Below are 25,293 nucleotides of genomic sequence, written 5' to 3'. Positions count from 1 at the left end.
CATGGAAAATGCTCAATGTCATTAGGGAAACGCAAATCAAAACCACAAAGTGATACCACTTCATACCCATTAGGGTGGTTATTATAAAAAAAAAGCAGGGAATAAATATTGGTGAGGATGTGGAGAAATTGGAACCCTCATCCACAGCCTGTGGGAATGTAAAATGTACCCACTTTGGAAAACAGCTGGACAGTGCCTGAAAAGCAGTTACCATATGACTCCACAATTAAAACTACCAGGTAAATATCCAAGAACTGAAAACATGTCCACGGTAACACTCATAATAGCCAAAAAGTGGGAGCAACCCAAATGTCCATCAGCTGATGCACGAATAAACAAAATGTGATGTATCCATGCAATGGAATGCTATTCAGCCAGAAAAAAGAATGAACTATTAACATACAACATGGATGAGCCTTGAAAACATGCCAAGTGAAAGAAGCCAGACAGAAAAGGATGCACTGTGTGATTCACTTTATATGAAATATCCAGAAGAGGCAAATCCAGAGAGACAGAAAGTAACTTAGTGGTTGTCAGGGGGAGGGGGAATTGGGAGTGACTGTTTTAATGGGTACAGTGTTTCCTTTTGGGGTGGTGAAAAGGTTCTGGAGTCTGGTGATTTATGGCCAGTGAAATTTAAGAGGAAGTCTACAGGGGTTTCTAGGAAAGCTTATGTTTTTCTGATAAAAGAGATAGATTGGACAACACCTCCCTGCTCCTCCCTTCTTCCTACTTTGATTGAGGATATGATGGCTGGAGCCACAGCAGCCATCTTGCTACAATGAGGAAAAGGCCAAGAGAATCTCAGAGACATTGACCTTATCACCATTTGACCAAGCCCATGCCAGCAGCTGTCCTCCTCCAGGATTCTTGTAAATAAAAATAAATCCCTCCTTGTTTAAGCAAAACACAAACAACCCCCCAAAAAAACAGCCCCCAGAAAACAAAAACCACTGAACTGTACATTTTAAAAGACATGGTATGTGAATTATATCTCAATTTTTAAAACACATATAGGGAATTCCCTGGCAGTCCAGTGGTTAGGACTCCACGCTTTCCCTGCCGAGGGCCTGGGTTCAGTCCCTGGTCGGTCAGGGAACTAAGATCCCACAGGCCATGTGGCACAACCAAAAAAAATAAATATTAAAAAATAAATAATTAAAAATTAAAAAATACATATATAGTGAGAACCCGTGGGAGTAATGTAAGTAGGGCAGGTGTCCCAAACCCCCAGGCCAAAGACCAGTACCTGTCTGTGGAAAAATTGTCTTCCATGAAACCAGTCCCTGGTGCCAAAAAGGTTGGGGACTGCTGAAGTAGGGGACTTGCCAGCTGTCAAGGGCTCTACAATCCTTTCTCTGAGTCCATGTGATTCCTTTGGACGAAGGAACTGGGGAGTGAGCAAGGATGTGGCCTTGTGGAGGAAGGGCAGGGTGCAGAGATGGCGCCAGGGCCAGGGGCGGTGATGGGGCTGGAGCCAGACAGGTTGGGGCTGCCCACTTCCTTCCCTGGGTGGGGATGGAAGGCCAGAGGGAGGCTCCTGGCACCTGGGGTGCAGGAATCTCTGGCATGTGGCCCTGAGCCCTGGTTTCCAGAGATCAGCCCTCCTCCCCAGGGCTGGGAGGCTGGGTGGGACCCAAATTCAGACATAGGCCTCTGGGGTGAGCTGGCCTGCATCTTGGGGGTCCAATGACCTCTCTCGCTCAGCTCCAGCGGCCCTGCTCCTGCCCTCCTAACTGGCCCTGGCCTGCCCCACACCAGATCCCTGCCCAGCTCCCTCCCTGTGGTGGGCTGGGCTGGGAGGAGGAGTGAGGGTGCATTTACATTTTCAGGTCTTTCAAGCCCTCGGCCAGCGGGGCAGCCTGACTAACCAGCTCCTCCAGGCCAGGCCCGAGGTGTTGGGGGAGGGGGTGAGGCCGGAGCCCCAGGCTGTGGGTGTGTGGGTGCTCTGCAGGCCATCATGGGGCTCCCCTGGAGGCAGCTGCGCCCCTGGCTGCTGCACCTCGTGGTGCTGGTGTGGCCCCAGCCCTGCATGAGCCTGGGTGAGTGGGGGTCCCAGGATGGGTGCCCCTGGCCAGATCCAAGGGGCTGGGGCACCTGCCGGGACCCTGGGAGCCTGCCCCCTCCGATTGGGAGAGGCAGCCCCAGGGGCAGTGGGCCCTGGACTCTCACCCCTATCTCCACGGCCACAGAATTCATTCCCTACACACCGCGGATAACAACCTGGGACCTGGAAGGCAAGGTCACAGCCACCACGTTTTCCCTGGAGCAGCCGCGCTGTGTCCTGGAAGGGCATGCCAGTGCTGCCAGCACCGTCTGGCTGGTGGTGGCCTTCAGCAACGGTATGTCCTGGTGCAGGTCTGGGGCTGAGGAGAGCTGCAGGGGGCCCTGGGAACCCCTCACAACTGGGTGTGGATTGGGAGTTTGGGCTTTATCCAGAGGGCGCTCTGAGAGGTGACAAAGTCTCATGTGAGGCATGGCAGGCCAGGGCTGGAGGCCTTGGACCCAGCCAGGGGCTATGGCGAGGTCCCGAGGTCCCTAGGTCCCTAGGTCCCATCGTCCCGTCTGCTCCTCCCCTCCGGCCCCAATCTGTCTGTCCCTCACTCCTGCAGCCTCCAGGGACCTCCAGAACCCCCAGACACTGGCTGAGATCCCAGCCTCCCGGAGGCTGCTGACGGATGGCCACTACATGACGCTGCCCCTGACCCTGGATCAGCTACCCTGTGAGGACCCAGTGGGTGGCAGGGGGGGCGCCCCGGTGCTTAGGGTGGGCAATGACGCCGGCTGCCTTGCTGACCTCCAGCAGCCACGCTACTGCAACGCCCCCCTCCCCGGCCCTGGACCTTACAGGTGGGTCACCCAACCTGGACCTTGGGAGAGGGCTGTGCTGGGAGAGGAGGGGTTTTGGGGACCAGGACTGCCCCCCCACCCCAGCCTCTCCCCAGGCCTCTGTCCTGGCCTGGCTCCTTCCCGGCTACAGGTGGAGCAAGCCCCTCCCCTTCACAAACCTGGGTTTCTTCCTCTATGGGGTGCGACCAGCTGGGGGGCAGACAGAATGTGGCCCTTCCAGGAGGCCCACGAGGAGGAGGTGGGCATCTCAGAGCCGGTGGGGTGGGGTGGGGGTTGGGGAGGAGTCTGCAGGCCCCATAAGGGGGAAGGGGAATGCTGCAGGGCCCACCGTCCCTCCCACAGGTAGATCTGGCGGGAAACTAAGGCTGGGGCTGAGGGTGGAGCCGGGGTGGGAGAGCAGGTGTCAGACGAGGGGGACAAGACCAGAGGTCCTCAGGGAGACCAAGTGCGGCTGGGGGAACCGGCAGGGGGCGCAGGCAAGGCGGGGCGGGGCGTAGGCTCCACCCACGCCTCCCTCGCCCTCTCACCCAGCCCGGCCAGGTCCCCTCCCCCTCCCCGTGGCCACTCCCTGGCGCGGCCTCCAGTTATACCTGCCGCCCGCATCCCTAGCGGCCCCCGGAGCCGTCCCGTCAGTGCCAACCTTCCTCCGTTCCTCGCGGCTCGGAAACCTTCCAGAGCTCCGCCCCCCACCCGCGGACAAAGATACAACCGGGGCTTCGCACGGATCCCGGTGCCCCCCGAGCTCAGCCTGCCCCCTCCCGTGATCCAGGGCTCCGAATGCGCCCTGATCACAGCCCTCCCTCCGTGGCCTTTGCCTGGGGTGCCCGCTCTTATAGAGGGGCCTTCCAAGGCCTCACAGACTCCTCACAGCCAGCAGTTCTCTGGGAGGCCAGGGCCCCCCAGCCCCATGCGCCCCGCTGAGCCACGCTGAGCCACCCTGCATGTGACACTTAGTAATCAGAGCCACCTAAACCAGATAGAGTGTCTGGAGAGCGACGGTTCAGATGGTTTGGGGCTGCTGGCAGAGGTCACTGTGGCCAGAGAGGTCTCCGGGGATCCTTAGAGCAGGGCCAGGCTTTGGCCGGTGCTGATGGGCCCCACCCTCCCCTATACATAGAAAGGCCCACAGCCTGGCCAGCCAGCAACAGCTGCCTGGGGCCTGGCCAAGGTGGGTGCCTCACCCAGGGCAGTCGAGGCTCGGAGCCTCACCCTTCCTCCTCTCCCCAGGGTGAAGTTCCTCCTGATAGACTCCAAGGGCTCACCCCAGGCCCAGACGAGGTGGTCCGACCCCATCAATCTCTGCCAAGGTAGTGCTGGGGGAGGGGCGCTCCGGCTCCAGTCTGCCCCGTGTGAACTGGCCGCCCTCTCCACCATGGTCGTGCTCAGCCGGCCCCTCCCCCTGCTGCTGTGGGACTGGGGGCTCAGAGGCAGCCCCACCCCCACCCCAACCCCATACAGAACCTCGTGCTGGAGGCTGGGGCACCAGGTCGACCCCATCAGCAGAGATACCGGCTCTGTCCACCCCGAAATGTTTGCCAACCCTCGGGTGCCCCGGGCCCCAGCCCCATCATAGACAGAAGCAGTCGTCCCCTCCTTCAGGGAGCCAACCCTGTGCCCAGCACTGCCAGGTGGAGGAGAAGGGCCAGGGCAAGAAGGAGGCTGGAGTCGGTCAGGGACGTGGGTCCCGGGATAAGGAAACTGCACGTGAAAGGCTGAAGTGTCCCACATGTGGGCGCCCGGGAGATGGGCTGAGAGGCCGGGCTGGTGGTGTTGGTGGGTCTTGTCATGTGAGGGTCTTGAATGCCAGGCTCCAGGAGCAGGGCAGTCCTGAGCTCTGCTGCCACGCTTCCTGCCACAGGCGGGGCAGTGGGCAGGCACATTGCTGGGAACAGCCCAGAAGGTGAGGCCAAGGCAGAGGCTGGAGTGATGGCTGGTGGTCCAGGCTGGCAGAGCACAGATGCCCAGCTGAGAGGGACAGATGGATGGGCTCAGGAGGCTGGCTGGGGATGTAAGGCAGTCAACCTTGGGTGTGAGCATGGTGGGGAGGTGACCGCCCTGGGGTCCAGGGGCAGCCTCTGAGAGCCACTGTATGTGCAGGGAAGTCCCCAGGCTCCATTGACACGTGGCCAGGCCGGCGAAGTGGTGACATGATTGTCATCACCTCCATCCTCTCTTCTCTGGCTGGTCTCCTGCTCCTGGCCTTCCTGGCAGCCTCCAGCGTGCGCTTGTGAGTGGTGACACCCCCGAGGGCCCCTCTCTCACCCTGAACCCCTTCCCTCTCACTGGTCCCAGCACCTGGAAGCCCTCCATGAGCCCTGTAGTTCTGAGGTGGGCGGTGCCCCTTCCAGGGATGTGCAGGGAATTCCACCCCACTCCCGAATATCTCTCACCTGGGAGGTCAGGGAGGTGGTCCAGCAGGTTCAGAGAAGGGGTCACCTCGTTCTGCCTGGGCCCTTCTCCTCCCTGACCTTGTTTTCTCTCCAATGAGCCTTCTATCATTTCAGCGAACGGACACCCAGGTAGTCAGGGTGGCCACCTGGAGGAGGCACACCTCCAGCTGGTTCTACAAGGGAGGAAAGGGAGATCAGAGGCTGCAGGGGGAGGGCTCTGGGAGTGGGGAGCTCGGCAGCCCACTCCACCTAGCAGGGAGACAGCTGCGCCTCTTCCTCTCCCCATCCAGCTCCAGCCTGTGGTGGCCGGAGGAGGCCCCAGAGCAGCTGCGAACCGGCTCCTTCATAGGGACGCGCTACATGACCCACCACATCCCACCCAGCGAGGCTGCCATGCTGCCCGTGGGCTGCGAGCCTGGCCTGGAACCCCTCCCCAGCCTCAGCCCCTAGCCTGGCCCATACAGCTGGGGCTGGGGCCGTGGGGGACCTGCACCCACGTGCCCCTCCCCCATCGCACCTCCCCACCCTGCCTGAAATCCATCCCACCACTAGCAGCCCTGCCTTGGGCTTTCCCAGTTCCCCCGCTCCAGGCAGTGAAGTTGCACTCAGGGGAGGGCTGTGGTCAGGCTGGGCATCCAGCCTCCGCCGCCATCTGCCTCTGTTCTGCCTGCCTCGAGCAAGGCTGGAAGGTGACTGTGGAGAGACCGCCCTGACAGGAAGCTTCCAGGCCCCAGGAGGAGGCCTGCAGGGGGCCTTGTCTGCCCTGTGCAGGGGGCTGGGCTGGGCCCATCCTGGGGTATATGAGGCCTCCCTCTGTCCCTCTGTCCCATCCACCAGCGGCTGGGGCTGCAGTGGAGCCTTTAGAGGTTCTTCCATTGTCCCTGGACGGGGGCCCTTTCTGAGGGTGGCACTCACCAGCCGTAAGGTCTGACAGTGTAGACACACGTTATGACTTTCCGGCCACCACTCCTAACCCCCTTGCACACGCAGATGGCTCACACATTTATCCACTCACTCTCACGCCACAAACATTTATTGAGCTCCTGCTGCATGCCCTGCACAGTGTCAGACACGGGCCTTCAGGCAGAGCCCGGTGCTGTTCTTGGGAGCTCGCTCACTGCTCTGAGCCTCAGATGACCACGTGTCCTGATGTGACCTGTTACTATTGGGAGGCTATCACTCCCTCACATTGTCACATACCCTTGGGCTCACACTCCTCAGACGATCACCCCAATGGACTCTCTGAGGTCCGCGAGCCCCCATCACCCAGGAGGATACACTTAACTCAGCAGCGTCCGTCCCCCCGCCCGCCCGCCCGCAAGGCCGGTCGTTCCCACTGTGGTCACAAGGGGGCGCCCGTTCACCGCAGCCGCAGGGTCCCGCGCGTGCGCACTCCTATGAACTGTGGCGAGTCCCGCCGCGTGACCCGATGTCGTAGAGCTACCGCCAATCAGGGGAGTCTCTGGAGGTCAGGGCTCCAGGTCCCACCTCGGTCAAGCCAGAGGGATGAGCAGTCACGCTCTCGCTTGAGGATCTACGATGTGTCGTCCAATCCGCACAGCCGCCACCGTTTTCTGGACGAAAAAACTGAGGCTCAGTACCCTCCCCGCCGCGCACTGTCCACCGTCACCGCACCTCGTGTCCCTGGACCCAATCCCAGCCCCTCTAGTCTGACCGCGGCTCCCAGCAGGCAGGCCCCCTGAGGAGGGTGCCCAGCGGTGGCCAGCGGGGGGCCCCTGCTTTTTGGAAATGAATAAATGGCAGTCTGGCTCCTCCATCCTAGCAGTGCCTGTGCTGGTTCTGGAAGAGGAGAACTTACACGCAGGGCCCAGCCTGGCCTTGCTCTGTCCAGCCTGGCCCCGACGCCAGACCCGGGGCTGCCCTGAGCCTATGCCCTTGATTGCCAGCCCTAACTATACATTGAGGGTGCCCCATCTCCTGACGGGCCCAGGGCAACCCACCCACAGTGGGGGGCAGGGCCAGGAAGCCTCCTACTAACGCAGGTGGATTTAGCAGTGCTCCCTCCCAGGCAAACACTTTAGGGGGGTCTACTTTGAAAACCCATGCCCCCCTGGTCCCTTGTGATCTCTCTCCCACCCTGCCTGCATCCCCACCAGCCACAAGACCCGCTCTAGGTGCAGACAGAAGCAGATTCAGCTGCAGTCAGGAGCTCAGGCCCTGGTGTCCTCGGTGACACCTGGCCATGGGAACCAGCCCCTTCTGGCAGCCACTTTTGAAATTCTGCTGCTGTAGAGCCCAGGACCCCCTTAGATTCTTGGAATTGGAGGATGGTTAAAAGTGCCCTCCCCCGCACCAGCTACCCCCAGACGAGCCAGTCTCACACTGTCCTTCCCAGGCCTGGCTCCAACACCAGACAGGGAGGCCCTTGAGGCCCAGGATGCCCAGCTTGGGGCCTGCCCAGGAGGGATATGGTGGGGAGGAAGAGGGGTCCACTGGTGTTTGCTGAGTAAAAAAATGAACAAACCTGCCCAAAGCTAGAGGATCAGCCAGGAGCAGGAATTGCCCCAGGCTCCTTCTGTCCCAGGCTCCTTTTGTGGCTTGTTCTTACTGCCAGAATCTGTGCGGGTCCCAGGAGCTGCGACACCCTGTGCATGCCTGGGGCTGCCCCTCACTTCTGAACAGCATCTTCGAACCCTCTGAGGAGCTGCCATCACCCCATCGGGGCCACTGGGGCTTAACCGTGGAGACAGGCTCTGAACAGACATTGCAACATGGTGAATGAAGACTGGGCAGGGAGCCCAGGGGAGGCAACTGACCCCACCTGATGGTCAAGGGGTCTTCCTAGGGCTGAGATGAGTCTCAGGAGGCAAATGCAAGTCAGTCAAGTCAGAGGAAAGAAGGAGAGAGGAAGAGAGGGAGCGACTCAGGGAGATCAGGTGTAAATGGTCTTGCCCTGCGGTGGCACGGATGGTGCCTGGGACTGTGGTAGCAGGGGGCCAGGAGGCCAGTAAGAGGGAGGGTGACCTCCAGGCAGATGGAATCAGCCCTGACCCAGCTGGGGCAGATGAAGCAGGTTGGAAGGGAAGAGTTGGATTCTAGAAATATTTAGGAGGTGGCTGGAGGAATCAGGCACTTCTTAGACTTGGGGGATAAGCCAAAAGAAGAGGCTGTGCTTGGGGTTTTTTGTTTTTAATTAATTAATTAATTAATTAATTAATTAATTAATTTTGGCTGTGTTGGGTCTTCGTTGCTGTGCCTAGGCTTTCTCTAGTTGCAACAGGCGGGGGCTACTCTGTGTTGCGGTGCGCGGGCTTCTCATTGCGGTGTCTTCTCTTGCTGCAGAGCACGGGCTTTAGGTGCGCGGACTTCAGTAGTTGTGGCACTCGGGCTCAGTAATTGTGGCGCGTGGGCTTAGTCCCTCCGTGGCATATGGGATCTTCCTGGACCAGGGCTCGAACCCGTGTCGCTGGTGTTGGCAGGCGAATTCTTAACCACTGTGCCACCAAGGAAGTCCCTGTGCTTGGGTTTCTGATGTGGGGATGGGTATGAATGCAAAATGGGGCCCTTTATGTTCTAAAAGTGGTTCTATTACCCCAGCTTTAGAGCTGATCCCCAGAAAAGGGGGTTCTGGGAACGTCATTTTAGGTCAGTGAATCCACAAATACACTAACAAATTGTTTGTTTTTTAATTAATTAATTTTATTTGTTTATTGTTCTGCGGCATGTGGGATCATCCCAGAGTAGGGCTCGATCCCGTGTCCCTGCGTTGGCAGGTGGATTCTTAACCACTGCGCCACCAGGGAAGTCCACAAATTGTTAATATTTTACAAAGATGGAAGCCAACCCTGGTCAGCGGGAGGCCACCCTGTGAGCCTGCCCAGCTGTGGGTGTGCTGCCCCAGGGCTGTGCTGACAGGCGTGCCTGGGCGCCACAGAGTCCACACAGAGAAGGGGTGGCTGGCGGGACCGGTCATCGCCAACACAGGCACCATCACGCTGGACCCCAGGGAGCCGTGCCAGGCAGGGCCTCTGCCACAGAGAGGGTCATGAGTCAGACACCAGCCCGGCGAGGGTCAGCTCGTGACAGCCTTGAGCTGGGTGCATAGTGAGAACTACATGGTGGAGAATTTTTCATTAAATGATGTTTTGAATTTCCTCCAGGGCTGTATTTGGGGAAGTACCTCCAAATCCATTGGCCCGTAATATAATGGCTCAGTGGTTAAAAACAAGTTCATTGTTAAAAAGGAAAAAACAGCAATGGTTGTGGGGGCGATGACTCGCAAATGATTCATCAGGCCAGAAATCGAAGGAATCAGAATGACAGCAGGTGGAAACCAGGCAACCGGGCAGCAGCCCTCCCTCCCTCTCACCCTCTGGGTTCACTTTATTCCTCTGTATCTCTGAACCACCCGTTTCACTCCATCATCCCTGCAGTCCCCAGGCCAGCCACCCTGGTCTCTTGCCGGGGTGTCAGCAGCTGCCCCTTTGCTGGTCTCCCGGTACCAGCGTTCCTGATCCCCACCCCCATTCTCCTCCCAGCATCCAGAGGGACCAGATTATACACCTAATGGTATCACACCCTTGCTCACAAGTCTCAGAGGGATTTCCTGCTGCAAGAACAGAATCCAGATTCATCACCTCAGTCCTGAGGCCCCATGATCCATCCCTTGCTGCCTGAATTCATGCCACACACACCCTCCGTTAGCCCCCGTGCCGCAGGGCCTTTGCACTTGCTTTTCCCTCAATGTAGACCATTCCTCCACTTCACTCCCCTTCCTCTAGATCATTCCTCAGCTTCACTGTTGCTTCTTCAAGGAAGCCCTTACTGACTCTCTCAGCTCTCCTAGAGCCGTCTTTTCTTTCTCGGCACATTTTCTTTCCATTTTTTAATTAGACATTTAAAACGGTGAGCTTTTGCGTCTCCTCCACTAAACTGTAAACTCCAGGAGGGCAGGGATCACGTCTGCTTTGCTCACCAGGGTACTCCTACAGCTAGCACAGTGCCCGGCTCCCAGTAGCTGCTTAATAAATATATTTTGCCTGAATGCTTTATAAAAGGCGTCTTCACACTGACCTCAGTCAGCTGGCCAGGGAACCTGCTTCTTTGTCTGGTGCGGGTGCAAGACCGATGGGTACCCTGGCTGCCCAGGAGCCTGGCACGTCCCACCCTCTGGCTGCTACAGTGGGAGGTGCAGACTCAGGCTCCGCCACAGGTGGGGTTCCTGGGTGGGGTGAGGGGGCCGAGTCCGTGCAGAGAAGAGACACCTTTTTGTGATTCTTACAAAGACATCATATGGCTAGCGCTGGCCGGGGGACATGGCAGCAAGAAAGCCATGTCCCCGACATAATACGGGTGTTGCAGGAGCTGGGCAGTCAGAATGGCAATCATCTCTCATGCCCAGGAAGGTGGCCAGTCCCCAGGCACTGGGGGGACATGAGGAGCACAGTTGCATTTCATGCTGGGAGCTTTTCAGAGCCTTGCTGGGATTTGTGATGAGCTGCCTTCTAGGAAGGGCCCCAGGGCCAGTGTCACAGCCTTAGGGGCTGTTCATTGCTGCCTCTTCAGGATGGCAACTCAAGAACCCTCTGCAGAGCTTGGCCTCTCCCTACTGTCCGCAGGAGGAAGCTAGAGGGCGTAGAGGGCATGTCCAGCTCCTGGCCAGCCCAGCCCAGGAAGCCGCCAGCCCAGTGGTAGAGGGCAGGGTGGGCACCACCTTCTTGGGAGGGGCCAGCATGAAAACAGGAGCAGAGGGACACAGCCACACCTCACTGCTCACTCTGTAGCCTGGCCGCCCCACCCTGTCCCCACGGAGGTGGGGAGGAGAGGGGGAAGAGAGGCGTCGGAGTGGAAGAGGGAGGGGGCAGCTGCTGGGCAGGACAACAGACCCAGGGACCCAGCCCAGAGACCCTCCAGGCCACACAGAGGGCTCCGATCCAGTCCCTGTCCTTAGAGAGTGTCCCACTCACGGAGGGGCCGGGGGGTGGGGGGAGGGGGAGGCACACACTGTTATAGACAGAACCGTGTTCCTCACAATTCCTGTGTCAAAGCCCTAACCCCCAGTGCCTCAGAAGGTGACTGTATTTGGAGAGAGGGTCTTTCAAGAGGGAACGAAGTGAAGAGGTCATTAAGTAAGTTCTTGAGGGTGGGATGTAATCCAGTCTGACTGGTGTCCTTATAAGAAGAGATTGGGACACAGAGACACCAGGGATGCTGCAGGGGACAGACCATGTGAAGAGGCAGGCCGTGTGCCAGCCAAGGAGAGAGGCCCCAGAAGAAACCATCACTGCTGATGTGATCTTGGCCTTCCAGCCTCCAGAACTGTGAGCAAGTGTTGTTTAAGCAGCCTGGTCTGGGGCACTTTAGCTGGAGCAGGCTAATCCACCCACCCACCGTCACGGTGTTGTGGACGTGAGCGGTGACGGAGGCGGAGTGCACAGGGCAGGGGTCAGTGATGAGAGCTGACGGGCAGCAGGAACAGCGTGTGCAGAGGCTTGGAGGCAGGAAGGGCCATCACGCTGGCCCCCTTGACCCAGCTTTCCGGGCCTCCTCCTTCCCTCCCTGTGGAGAAGCCAGCGGCCACTGCCGCCGCGTCTTGGCCCTCCTCTCTTTTCGGCCTCCACCACTGGTCCCAGCCTGGACACCCCTGACTCCTAGGGACAGAGCCCGGGAGTGAGACAGGAGCCCAGGGCTACCCCCACCCTTTATGCCTCATCTGCTGGATGAGCCTCGCAGGCAGCCCTGCCCACCTCCGCTGGCCTCAGTTTCCCCTCCCCTGTAAGATGAGTGATGCTCTCTAAGCAGTTTGGGCTCAGACACTCCAGTCCCCACCTCCCTGAAACCCCACTCCCTGTGGGTGACACAGGCTGGAGTAATCCACGGGAAGAATGTGTTGCCCTTGACAACCATTCTTCCTCCCCAGAGGGACAGAGAGGAATGTCCCATTAATCATCCTGGCCTCTCCCTCCCTGTCTTCAGCCCTCCACCCCCGCTCCCTGGTAGAAGTGGCCCAAAGTCTCCTCGAGTGTTTCATGGAAGCTCCGGGCTCAGCTTTGCCCTCCAATCCCTGTGCCTGGAGCCCTGTCCTTGTCTGAGCCCTGACTCCATGGGGCCAGGGCAAAGGGAGAGCCCCCAGGGCAGGGGTGGGATGGGGCTTGGGGTAGGGGGATGGGCAGGAGGGGTGGGGGCGCTGAGTGTGGGCTCAGGTCATCAGACATCTCTGGGTGCCTCTTCTGCATAGGGTCCTCTGCAGGGCAGAGTTGGGGGCACAGACAAAACCAGGCACAGAAAGTACAGGGCAGGGAACAGGACCTGTGATGGGGAAAAAGGCAGTGGTGGGACCCAAGGGCAGCATCCGGCCCAGCCTGGGGAGGTGTGGAGGCACCAGGGGGACTTCCTGGAGGAGGTATCATCTGAGCTGGCGACTTCATTGAGGATGGGAGGGAGAAAGGTAGGCAATCAGGGAGGGGAGGAGGAGGCCTGGAAAACTGTGTCAAGGCATCACAGTAGGGCTCAGCTGGCTGGAATGAGGTGGGTGTGGAGCTGGGGGGTTGAGAGGGAGGAGGCGAGGCCTGGGGTAAGCGTGGAGGGCCCTGAACACCACCCGAGGAGCTGGTCCAAGGGAGGGGGAGCAGACTGGGTTTTGGGAAGGCCTTCAGTGGTCGGAGTGGAGTGAGTGGCAGGGAGAGGTGAGCCCTGGGCAGAGCAGGGAGGTTACCTGAGCTGGGCCTTGGGGGACAATGTCTCCATGAACGCCCCCTCACTGCTCCCTAGGTCAGGTGTGGACACACTGGGGGTGCCTGGTAGGGCTTGGGTTCCACCCTCTGTCCCCCAGTAGTACACTGCAGGCAGCGTGCAGCCCTGGCTGGCCTCAGCCACTTGGGCTCCAGGGCAGAGGGCTTCCAAGCTTCAGAAAAACTAAAGCATGGTGGCTTCTTCTTGAGGGAGGCTTCTGTGCAGCCGGGGTTGGGGGCAGGGGGAATGAATTTAGAGAGGGTCCTCCTGCCACCACGCTTGTGTCTCCCCTGCACGACTGCAGCAGCTTCCTCATTGGGCGCTCCACAGCCCTTGCCCCCATCTATTGGGTTGAATAGTGTCCCCCCAAATTCATGTCTATCCGGAACCCATGAATGTACCTTTTTGGAAATAGAGTCTTTGCAGTTAAGGTGAGATCATCCTGGGTTAGGGTGAGCCCTAAACCCAATACAACCAGGGTCCCTCTAAGAAGAAGGAGATCTGGCCACAGAGACAGACACACAGAGAGGAGAACAGTGTGTGAAGATGGAGGCAGAGACTGGAGTCATGCCAGGGGGCATCAAGGAAGGCCACGGCCATGAGAAACTAGAAGATGAAAGGGAGGGTTCTTCCCCCAGAGACTTCAGAGGGAGCGTGGCCCTGTGACACCTTGATTTCAGACTTCTGGCCTCCAGAACCATGAGAGAATAATGTTGTTCTAAGTTACCTAGTTTGTGGTCCCTTATTACAGCAGCCCCAGGAGACCAGGAGACAAGTACACCCCCTCCCCGCCTCCCCCACCTCAGTCTGTTCTCCCCACAGCAGCCGGAGGCCTCCTAGCCACACCCTTCCTCTGCGCTAACCCTGCGAGACTCACATCTCTCTGAAGGTCAAAGCCAGAGTCTGGACAGCGACCTGCACGGCCCCACAGCATCTGTGCTGTCCCCGGAGCTTGAGGACCTCACCTCCTACCCCTTCCCTCTCTCCCTAGTTAATCCCCCAACCACACTGACCCCAGCAAACCCACCGCCATCAAGATGCTCCCTCCTCAGGGCCTACGCGGATTGTTCCAAGGATGGGCACTGGTATTTGCACCTTTCCCTGTATGGATGCTGCACCTCCCATCAGGTGGCATCCCCTCCCCTCCCCTCCCCTTGAACCTGGGCTGTCCTGAGGCTGGCTCTGGTCATGGGCTGTGGCTGCAGTACTGCTGTCTGATGTTCAGGCCTTGCCCTTGAGAGGCCTGCCAGCTTCCGTTTTTTGCCTTCTTGGGATTCTTGCTGCCATGTAAAGAAACTGAGGGTGGACCACTGAATGATGAGCGGCCTCATGGAGAGGAAAAGGGTGGGGGCAGAGGAGGAGAGGAGGGGGAGGCCCAGCCAGCTCTCAGCTGCTCCAGCCACCCCAGACACGTGAGTGAAGCCAAGCTCCCAGCTGGGTGTAGCCGTATGAGCGACTCCATTGATACCGTATGGAGCAGAAGAACCACCCAGCAGAGCCCCGTCTCCACCTACAGGATTTTGAGAGACGCTGAAGTGGTTATTGTTTTCATCCTCAGAGCTTTGGGGACATTGTTACAGAGTGATAGACAACTGTCCTGGGGCTTCTGCACCTGCTGCCGCCTCTGCCAGTAGAGCACTTTCTCAGGCTCTCCCATGGTTCTCCCTCTCCTGGTTCATTCAGGCTCTGTTCATATGTCACCTTGTCAGAGTTCTGTGCTCTCCCTGCCTAAAATAGCCCCCACCTTCCATAATTCTCACCTCCCAGCTTTTGCTTCCTTGAAGCCTGTATCACTACCAGACACTCCATTATACTTGAATGTGTTTATTTACTCTCTGTCCCTCCCAACCAGGATGTCAGATTGTCTTCTGTTCCCTGAGGTCCCTCAGAGCCTGGCACAGAGCAGGGGATCTATCATGGCCTGTTGGAGGAGTGCATAGATAAGTGCCCACCCTTTTCCCAGCCCTCGCTTCTCCTCTGGAGCTTCTGCCAGCAGCCTGTGCCCACAGTGGTCCTGGCACATAGCAGACCCTCAATAAACAGTGTGTCAGTTGCGCTGAATGCAACAACTAAAAAGGACTCAAGAGCTCTGACCTTCAGCCACCCAGCATCCAGAGCAGGAAGGAATTGGTCCCAGGCTTGCATGGATCAAGGAAGAGCCCTAAATTGTGAGATTTCACTCCAAGGAGGCACTCTACCAAAAGAGCTTTCTGGTTTATGATTCTGGGTTTATGATGCTTTAACTAAACAGGAGAGGTGGTGAGCTGCCTGTCATGAGGGGTGTACAAGCAGACCGGGAGGGGGCTGGACCACTGTGCAGTAGAAAGATTCGGGGCAGGTTGGAGTCAGTGGAATGTAGGGTCTTTTCCCCTTGAAATTAGCACAGACGGGTGTCTGTTAGGGTCTGGTGAGTGGCCCCGAGGTCAAGCTGGTGGCAGGGGAAGGGACTAGGTCACCTGCACTCTCCCTCTCTGCCTGAAATCCCAGGCTGCAGATCTGGTGTCTCACTCTGCTGGGGAGGGGGAGCCCAGAGCTTCTCCCTGTGCACCTCCTTGGGGCAAGGTGTGATGGTTGCCATGGAGCTGGGGCCTTGTGTGGTAACACAGGGCTAGGTGGGCCTTTGGGAGCATTACCTGGCTGCCCTGTGTGTGTGTGTGGGGGGGTGTTGTTCAGAATCCCACCCTGTCCCATGAGTCACCCCAAAGGTACACAGCCTGGTAGGTCCTTGGGAATAGACTATTCCCCAGGGCTTGGGGAATAGTCACCACCACCCCCAGCCCTTCCTGGCCCCTCTGGGCATCCTGGTCCCACTCTCTTCACACGAGGCCACATGCAGCAGCCCTGGTTGAATGCAGGACCAGGAGGGACTCCTCAGGCCCTGTGGGTCTGGGAAGGAGCCCTCATACCTGGGCCTGGGGGGACAAACGGAGCCAGCTGGGGCCCCAAGTGGGCTGTGGGTATGGACACCCCTGGTACCCATGGGAACTTGTCCCAGATCAAGCTGAGAGGGCACACTGAGGGTTGCCTGCATCTGTGGTGTGTGATTGAAAATAGCATTAAAAAAAAAAAAAAAAAAGCGTTTCAAATCAGTAGGGAAAGGACTGATTTTTCAGTATTTTAGGGTTTTTTCAGTATTGGGGTTTTTTTTGGAGGCTTCGTTAAGTAGGCATGATTGATTAACCCATTGGCCCTTGATGATTAATCTAACCTCCAGCCCTTCTTGCCTTCCCAGAGGTAGCGGGGATGCAGCTGTAAGTTGTAGCCCTCTAATCACTGGCTGGTTCCCCTGGCAACCAGCCGCCCCCTTCCTGTGGTTATCTAGGGGACTTCCAAAATCACCACATCAACATAAACTCAGGTGTGGTCGAAGGGGGCTTGTTATAAAAAACAAAAAACACGCATTTCACCTTTATCACTCTGGAGCTATTTCAGGGAACAAAGGATGCTCCTTTAGGAACTGTGGGCTGCGGTACCACAGACAAAGACTATAATATACATCAGAATAGCCATAGGTAACTGACACAAGGGTGCATACCAAACTAAGGAGACTGGATGCCTGGGCGGGGGTGGGGGGGGCAGGAGTGGGATAGAGATGGACACGAAGAGAAAAAATTAAAAAATAAAAGCAGGACCTTGTGCAGAGCAGTAATGAAGGGTGCCACAAAAACTGAGAAGGAAACGTAATCCTTTGCTCCTGCAAGGACTCCCAATTAAACACAGATGAAAAGGGGAAAGAGAGAGAGTCCTGCCTGGGTATTAGAAGACCGAGGGTTGATTTCCAGCCCTGCCACTGACCGACCATGGGGCTGAGAAAGTTCCTCTCCCTGTGGGGGCCTGGTTTTCTCATCTGTGTAATGAGATTAATAATCGTGCCTGCCTTGCCCGCTTCTGGGGATCTGAGATGAGTCGATGGGCAAGAATGTACTTTCAGAAGGATGAAGCTCTTCCCATGTTATGATGTCTGTTTTCAACTGCCTTTCAAAAGACAAAAAGAGGGGAAAAAAGTAAGTCTATATACTTATCAATATACATTATATTACAAAATATATGTGTATTATAAGTATATATTATATATACATATGTTTTGTAAGTATACTATATTTACATATAAGTATATGTATTATATATACATATATGTATATATTATATATACATATAAGTATATATTGTATAGAGAGAGTAACATTGTGTGTGTGTATATATATAGTAAATATATATATATATGGGAGGGAGAGGCTTGAGAGCAAATATAGCAAAATGTTTACAATTGTTGAATCTGGGTGGAGGCTATATGTATGGGCATTCTTTGTACTATATATTTTCAACTTTCCTAGGTGTGACCATTTCTTTTTTTTAATTTATTTATTTTGGGCTGCGTTGGGTCTTCATTGCTGCGCGTGGGCTTTCTCTAGTTGCGGCAAGCAGGGGCTACTCTTCCTTTCAGTGCGCCGGCTTCTCATTGCGGTGGCTTCTCTTGTTGCAGAACACGGGCTCTAGGCACATGGGCTTCAGTAGTTGTGGCACGCAGGCTCAGTAGTTGTGGCTCGTGGGCTCTGGAGTGCAGGCTCAGTAGTTGTGGCACACGGACATAGTTGCTCCACGGCAAGTGGGATCTTCCCGGACCAGGGCTCGAACCATGTCCCCTGCATTGGCAGGCGGATTCTTAACCACTGCGCCACCAGGGAAGGCCAGGTGTGACCATTTCTGTAATAACAGGCTGGCGAGATAAAGAAGCCTTTCCAGGGCTGGGTCTGACCGGGATTTGCCGGCTGGGCCCCAGCTGGACCTGCTCTCTTCCACATCTGGGTCCAGGAGCACTGGTCCCGCTCTCTCAGAGGCCCACACATCTGCTTAAAGTTCTACCTGTGTGACCTCCGTGTCCCGTGACTAAACGTTGATCACAGGATGACCTGCATCTCAAGCCCATCCAGGTAACCGCCAGCACGCTGAAGTGGCTGCTTTGTGGACAGCCCTGTGCCAGCCCCTGCGAGCTCACCCCCTCCTCCCTGCCACCCCGTGAGGAAGGAGGGGCGGTTCCTGCCTTGAGGAGCTTCCAGCGGGAGGAGGGCCAGGTGTGCACAGGGATGCACTTGATATAACAATACATTTTATTGCAATGATTATAAGATGGAGGCACATGCCAGGTGCTGGGAGGACATTAGGGGAGGCACCAAAGCCAACCAGGGGACAGTTTCTAGTGGTGCCAGACCCTGGGGTAGGTAGGACTGAAGGACAAGAGTTTGCTGGGTACTTACTGCAAGGCAGCGAGGGCCCTCCAGGAAGAGCCTGGCCTGCGCCACTTGAGAGGTGAGAAGCCTTAGAAGCGGGGTCCCAGCGGCCTTTGGTTTTATTGTGTTTTTTTGTTTGTTTGTTTTTAAATAGTTATTTATTTATTTATTTTGTGGTTGCATTGGGCACACGGGATCTTTTTTGTTGCAATGTGCGGGCTCTTCGATGCGGTGCACGTGGGATCTTAGTTCCCCTGCATTGCAAGGCGGATTCTTAACCACTGGACCACCAGGGAAGTTCCTCAGTGGCCTTTTGGTTGAGGCTCTCCAGGCGCACACCCGAACTCCCCCGACCTTGTCTGCCTTCCCGAGTTTTTCGCACTGCTTTTGGCCCCCAGTTCCTTTGGGGCTGAGTCAATCACTGGTGAAATACAGTAATGTTCAATCTTGAAAAGTCTGGAACTAGCTCGTCCGAGTAAAGAGTTGGTCACAAAAAACCTACTAGGTAATTACATAGTGTGGGTAGGAATATTTTCCTTTTGCGAAGTTCACTGCAATAAACAATTTGCACAGTTTAAGTATATTGAGAAAGGAAGATAATGCAGGTGGGCTGGTAATCAAATAGATTATATATTTGATTATATAGAGATATAAATTAAATGTGTTTTAATAACTAAAGAATATTTATAATTAATTGTTTAAAAAAAATTTTAAGTGCTCCCCAAAGGAGTTTGAGTTTTAGGAGGGTGGCTCCAGTCAGGTATGGAGCTGGGCCGGCAGGGGTGGGGGCTGGTGCTTGGGGCAGGGGACCACCCTGAGGGTCTGCTGCTCCAGTCCAGGTGAGAGGTGGTCGGTACATGCTCTGCCCGCCGGCCCTGGGCCCCATCCGGGCACCTTCTGTCTCGAGGAGGGATTGCCCTGCTCTGGCAGTGGCCAGAGATGGAGGAAGGAGAGAGGGCAGGTCACCTGGATAAGGAGAGGAGGGAGGGTGAGGTTGGGGAACCCCCTTCCGGGGCCAGGCGGTAGGGAGACAGCAGGGAGGGAGTGCCCGTAGGCTTGCCTTGGGGGTGATGCTCCAGTTCTGGGTCTGGCCCGGCTGGCTGCGTGATCTTGGACAAGCCCCTTTCTCCACTCTATGCCTCGTCTGAGAAATGAGGATAACTGCCTTCTGCAGAGGGGGGCCGTGGGGGGCCGTGGTCGCCAGGTTGGGGGACCGTTTGGATGAGGAGATTCCACAAGGCGCGGCAGGGCTGTCCCTGGGGCTGCCTGGACCCCAGGGCTGGCTCCTCTTTCCGTGGCCCCTCCCTAGCCAGGCCCTCCTGGAGCGGGGTTGTGTGTGTGTGTGTGCAGTTTTCCTTTTCAGGCCCCTCCCTTGCAATGCCAAATCCTTGGGGCCAGCAGATTCAGCCCCTAAGCCTGTCCAACCAGTTGTCTGGGAGAAAGGGGGCACGCAGGAGGGGCAGCAGGAGGTGCCAGAAGCAGCCTCCCCCAGCCCAGCACGCACAACGGAGCCTCTGGGGCTCTGGATGCTGCAGACAGACCCTCGGACAGACAGACAGTTGGACGCTTGGCCTGGCCGTGAGGCTCAGGGGGGGACAGTCTTCTCTTCTGATGGCACTGTTGCTGCTGCTGACCTGCCTCCATCCGGGGATGAGTCTGGGTGAGAGAGGGTCGGGCAGGACAGGGGTGCCCACTATGCTTCAGGCTTCAGGAAGAGAGACCCCACCTCCCCCGGCCGCCTCCTGAGCCCCGAGTCTGGGGACGGGGTCCCAGGTGGGTCAGGGGAGACAGCCCACCAGAAGAGGTCACAAGACAGACACCTGTCCCCCTACCCCCTGCCCCAAGATTGGGAGCAAGGAATGCGTCCTCCCTCTCTCTGGGCTTCTCATCTCTGTGCCTCCTGAGCCCCATTCTCACCAAATGGCTCCCTCCTTCCCCTCCTTCCCCTCCTCCACGGCCCCAAGGAGAGGTTTAAAGAAGTCTTCAAGGGTAACACTTACCCCAAAAGAAGCTCTCCAAGGGGGTCTACAGGCATTGTTCACTGTCAGGCTCTCAAACTGGAGAGACTTAGAGATGCAGCCCCCATGCCCCCATCTCTGCTGCTCCATGTCTTTCCTCTCTTTTAAGCAAATATTAAGTACCTGCTGTATGCCGTGTTCCCTGGGCCTCAGCATTAGAGCCAGGAGCTCTGAGAGAGGAGGGTTCTAGCCCTGAACCCTTGGGGTTGAGCTGAATTAAATGGAAATGAATTGCATTGAACTGAACTGAAAGAGGGAGAGGGTTCTGGAGACTTCCATAAAGCCCACCTCATCTTTCTTCTGCTCTCCAGTATCTGGGGCTGAGGGACACCTCAGGGGGCCTGGAGAGGAGTTAGGGGTTCTGAGCCCTCCAGGCAGAGCAGCAAGACTAGACAGGGCTGTGAGGGGCTGTGAGTGGCTGAGAGGGGGACACGTTCTCTAAGGGGAGGGAGCCTTGGGGTGGGGTGGGCAGTGCAGAGCGCTGGGTGGGGAGGGGAGACCGCCCTAGGATCTGAGCCAGGACACTTCCTCGAGGCCCACCACCGGGCCTAGGGTCTTCCCGTGTCACCCCCCGCCCACCCCCCGACACCAAGCCATTCATTCCTCTCATCAAGCAAACCAACCTGGACTGTGTGCATGGAGCTGGGGGGGGACTTGAGAGCTGGGTAAACTGAGGCCTGCAGAGTGTCAGAGCTCAAGGTCACTGGGCTCTGTCAAGAGCCCAGCCTAGGGTTTGGGCTTGGGCTCAGGCTCCCCCAAATCTGAGTGTCACCCCAGCAAGACCTAAGATGCCTCCCCCAGAAGAACTGTGCATGCAGCTGGGGAAGGGTCTCCTGTGCCTCCACCTGTCCTCCTTCCCCAGGCCCTGCCCATCACTGAGACCCCGGTGATGCAGGGGGGCAAGGCCTCCCCCGACCTCCGACGGTGCCCACCCCTAATAGGCTCCCAAGGCAGGGGCCAGGGGCTGGACACGGAAGTGCCAAGGAGCAATCCTGGTTAACGCCTGACCAGAGCTCCCAGGAAAAGCCCTAACTCCTCCCACTGACGGGGGCTTCCAGGGCCATGAGCCTGTCCCCCCCAGACGAGGCACTGGGGACTTGGTCATGCTGTTGAGCCTCTTCTCTCTGCCCGCACCGGCCCCAGAGCGCATCAGCTATGCGCCCCAGCTCTCAAGCGCCACCCTGGCAGGGAGACTTACCCAGTCCACCTTCACACTGGAGCAGCCGCGGGGCCAGTTCAGTCACCTTAACATCGCCGACTTTGATGCCATCTGGCTGGTGTTGGCCCACAGCAATGGTGGGTGCTGCCGGGGCAGGCCTCACTTTCCCCTCTGTGAAATGGGCAGGCGGGCCTGAAGGGAGCAGGGGTAGGTGCTGCTGGGGATGTGGCCAGAGGCTGTCTGGCCTGGCGGGATGGGGTAGAGCCCATGCATCCCCCACCTTCTGACCCTCGGTGCCACCCTCAGCCACCCAGAGCTTCACTGCCCCACAGAGGGTGGAGGACACCCCAGTCCCTGCCAACTTGCCCCAGAGGGGCTACTATGTCACGCTGAGGGCCAACTGAGCACTCTACCCAGGCGGCCAGCCCGGCAACGAGCTCCGGGTCCTCCGTGTCGCCAACGATACCCGCTGCTCCCCGATGACAAGGGGCTGCCACCACCCCCTGCCGGGCCCGGGCCCCTACCGGTGAGTGGCCAGCCCCGCGCTGGGGTGGGAGGGCTCCTGCCTGTGTCCAGACCTGAGCCTGGGTGGCTCCCAGCTGAGTGCCTGGGTTCCTGGCTCCAGTTCTGCCATTAGGAGGAGGGGGCTGGGGCCCGGGAGTCCGCGGTGAATTCTTCCGTCTTCTTGAGCAGAGGGCCCCCAACTTGAGCCCCCGCCCCCATGGGCCATGTGGACCATGTGGGTGGAGTCTCCCCATCCAGGCAGAGTGGTGGGCCCTGGCCCCATCTCTCCTCATTCAGGCCTTGATTCACTGATGTTCTGTGCTGAGGCATCTAGTCTGCTCCACACACATTTCCCAAGAGAGGACCCTAAGGGTCCCAGAGAAGGCAAGGGATGCACCCAAGGCCACACAGCTGAGACATCCCAGTCACAGCTGTGATGGAGCCCCTTCCGGTGGACTCTAAGACTGTGCTTTTAGCTCTAGGCTGTTCCCCCCAGGCCCTGGGAGTCAGGGGGACAGACTGACAGGCACCAGGGTTGGATGGTTTCAGGTCCTGGGGACCCCCCCATCCCCAATGCTGGGTCTCCTGTTCAGAGTGAAATTTCTGGTGGTGAGAGACAGGGGACCCATGGCTGAGACAGAGTGGTCCAGTGAGACCCGCCTGCAGCAAGGTATGGGGCCAGGTGTGCAGGTCAAACTCTAGGGCTGGGGGCCCAGGGACCTGGGGGCTCCTGAGGACTGGGTGGGGTGGGGAGGAATGGGCCAGCCCCCAGTCAGTCAGAGCCACCATTACCATCCTGCTGTCTGCAGGTGCCCCTCCCCAGGCCGCCTGCATGCCCCGCCCACCTTGGGCTGCTGTGATGGGTGGTTGGTCTGGAGCCTGTTCCAGGTCCCCCTTCTCAGGTCAGATCTCTTTCCTCCCTTCTCACCCCACCTGCCTGTGGACCCCCTCACACCCTCAGCTGAGGCACTCCCGGCTGCCCCAGGGCCCCAGAGCGCGGGCACCGTGGTCATCGTTGCCATCCTGTTGGTCCTGCTGGCCATCCTCCTCACCGCCCGCCTCACCCTCCTCATCTACACCTGGTAAGTGGACAGGGTCGGGACTGCCCTGGGAAGGGTGGAGTCCCTCTCCTGGGCCACCTCTATCCCTTCCCCACGCCCCGGCCCAGGCCCCCAGCCCAGGCCCCCAGCCCAGCTTGTTCTGCTGGAAGGGTTTTCCCTTAAGGCGGAACAGGGCTAACAATTATTGATCAAGGGATCCCCAAGGTTCTAGAACCTCTAGGTGGGGGTGGGGTGTGCATTAACCCCTCCCTCTCTTGTCCCTCTGCCTGACACCTGATGAGGGGTTGGGGGGGTGGGTGGGGCCACATTTTCTGAGTGCTCACCATCTGCCCCCTGGTGGCAAGAGCTGGAATTGCGAGTGGGAGCGCAGAGCAGATGCTCCAGGTGGAAGACATCCAGGTGGCGGTGAATTGCTTTTAATCCAAGTGCTGAGCTTTGACTTGAGCGCTCAAGGCTTCATCTGGGGCCTGGTGGGGAGGGGGTGTCCACCAGGCTTCCTGGAGGAAAGGGACATCTGGTCTCCGACGAGGATTTGGAGAGGAGGGGGAGGGAAGCAGGCGGGGAGGGTCTGGGGGCAGAAGAGTTGCCAGGAAGGCCTGGGCCTTGATTCCCAGCTGAGGAAATGGGCTGTATGCTGAAGGCCAGAGAGAGCCAGTGGCCAGATGTGATCAGGGGAAACAGGCAGATGGTGTTTTAGGGGCATCCTGGGTGTGGGGAGTGGGGGAGGGGAGCGTTGCGGTGGGGTGATGACAAAGGGCAGGGAGACAGAGATGGATTTGTGAGGTTTAGAGGACTAGCGCCCCAACCTCTAGGCAGTAGCCATCGGATGTCCATGAGGCCCTATATTCTTCATTCTCTCCATCTCTCCCCCCCACCCAGCTACGACACCTGTGGGAGCACGTCCATCTCTGGCCCAGGGGAGCTGGCGTGCATGAGAAGATAGAACACCCACCACATATCAGCCCTTCAGCCGAGGGGGGCTCCTGAGAGGCTCCAGGGAGCCCCCATCTGCCCCTCTGCCTTGCCCCCGGTCCAGGCTGCAGAGCATGGGCTGGGGGCTCGCCCTGCTGCTTCAGAGCCCTGGGAGAGAGTGTTTCCAAATAAGGAAGGTGGGGGAGGCTGTCCTTAGTCCAAAGCTTGGGCCTGTCCCTGTCAGAAATAAATGCCCCCATTATTGGGGACAGGCCCCTGAATGGCTGTGTCATTGTACACCTGGGCAGTCTCCCTGCATCCCTGTCCCCAGCTCCTCTTGGGAGGATACAGTAACTGGGGGTGAAGCCCAGGGTCCTAGGCCAGCTGAGCCATTGGGGCAGGGCAAGCCTCTCTTCTGGCCTCAATGGCCCTGTCTGTAAAGTGAGGATGATTCCAGTGGTCCCACTGGGCCCGATGAGGCTAAACCAAGGAGGTGATCATGTTCACCCGCCCTACGTGTCTGGCACTTGCTGCCATCCCCCACCCCCCGCCCCCCACCTCCTCTTCTTCTTCTGTTTTTTTTTTTTTTTTTTTTTTTTTTTTTGCTGTACGTGGGCCTCTCACTGTTGTGGCCTCTCCCGTTGCGGAGCACAGGCTCCGGACGCGCAGGCTCAACGGCCATGGCTCACGGGCCCAACCGCTCCGCGGCATGTGGGATCCTCCCAGACCGGGGCACGAACCCGTGTCCCCTGCATCGGCAGGCGGACTCTCAACCACTGCGCCACCAGGGAAGCCCTCTTCTTCTGTTTTTAAATATTTATTTATTTATTTATTTGGCTGCACCAGGTCTCAGTTGCGGCACACGGGATCTTCGTTGCCGCGTGCGGGCTTAGTTGCTGCATGCGGGATCTAGTTCCCGCATGCGGGATCTAGTTCCCTGACCCAGGATCCAACCGGGGCTCCCTGCATTGGGAGCGCCAAGTCTTAACCACCGGACCACCAGGGAAGTTCCCCCGCCTCCCCCTTTGTGGTCTCCTTCCATCTGGCCTCTCCTCCTGGCTGGAGGACTTAGAGCTTCTAGGCTTCACCCCGACCTCTGTGCTCACTCCGGGGTGGGGGGCATGGAAGTGCGTGAGAAGCTGCAGCTCCTGGAGATGCCTGGGCTCAGACTCAGGCCCCAAACCTAATGCAGGGCACCAAGCACCTGTCATCATCCACTCCACTCCAGGCCAGGCCCCCCTGGGGCCAAGATGACCCAGCAAGGTTCTGTCCTCAGGTCACCCACCGCTGTGTGGGAGAGGAGGGGAAACCAGCCAGCACAAGGGATGGAGGGAGTGCAGAGGTTTGAGGGCCGGAGGAGGCTTCCTGAGCAGGCAGTGGCCTTGGAGGAGGGGCCGCACTGTGACAGGTGGACCCGGGAAGGGGACCCAGGCAGGAGCAGCGGCTTGTACAAAGGCCTGGAAACCACGGTGACTGCTG

The 25,293-nt window shown here is 57.9% G+C and overlaps 2 protein-coding genes across 2 annotated transcripts; both read left to right on the top strand.

Moving 5' to 3' along the window:
• Nucleotides 1–1,682: 1,682 nt before the first annotated feature.
• UPK3B (uroplakin 3B) lies at nucleotides 1,683–7,873 on the top strand. Its single transcript, XM_081257569.1, has 6 exons — nucleotides 1,683–2,042; nucleotides 2,193–2,342; nucleotides 2,613–2,850; nucleotides 4,078–4,157; nucleotides 4,948–5,077; nucleotides 5,531–7,873. Exons 1-6 carry the CDS (start codon nucleotides 1,961–1,963, stop codon nucleotides 5,688–5,690), a joined length of 840 nt encoding a protein of 279 aa, XP_081113695.1. The 5' UTR covers nucleotides 1,683–1,960; the 3' UTR covers nucleotides 5,691–7,873.
• Nucleotides 7,874–19,715: 11,842 nt separating this feature from the next.
• LOC308629572 (uroplakin-3b-like protein 1) lies at nucleotides 19,716–24,350 on the top strand. The gene is given in 7 exon segments (XM_081257570.1): nucleotides 19,716–19,820; nucleotides 21,322–21,474; nucleotides 21,644–21,738; nucleotides 21,742–21,863; nucleotides 22,435–22,511; nucleotides 22,803–22,923; nucleotides 23,782–24,350. Coding segments are annotated over 7 exon segments (681 nt in total). The 5' UTR covers nucleotides 19,716–19,771; the 3' UTR covers nucleotides 23,846–24,350.
• Nucleotides 24,351–25,293: the final 943 nt, after the last annotated feature.

The sequence above is a fragment of the Mesoplodon bidens genome, assembly GCF_964165515.1.
Source record: "Mesoplodon bidens genome assembly, chromosome: 15".
Classification (NCBI taxonomy): Eukaryota; Metazoa; Chordata; class Mammalia; order Artiodactyla; family Ziphiidae; genus Mesoplodon; species Mesoplodon bidens.
Note: the sequence above shows the minus strand (reverse complement) of the source record. Positions and strands in the feature narration are given on the sequence as shown.

Excerpts from the sequence above, each read along its gene's own strand:
- UPK3B (XM_081257569.1), top strand. The coding sequence starts at position 1,961 with ATGGGGCTCCCCTGGAGGCAGCTGCGCCCCTGGCTGCTGCACCTCGTG. Across the intron at positions 2,343-2,612 it reads GGTGGTGGCCTTCAGCAACG|CCTCCAGGGACCTCCAGAAC; the intron begins GTATGTCCTGGT and ends TCACTCCTGCAG. Across the intron at positions 4,158-4,947 it reads CCCCATCAATCTCTGCCAAG|GGAAGTCCCCAGGCTCCATT; the intron begins GTAGTGCTGGGG and ends CTGTATGTGCAG.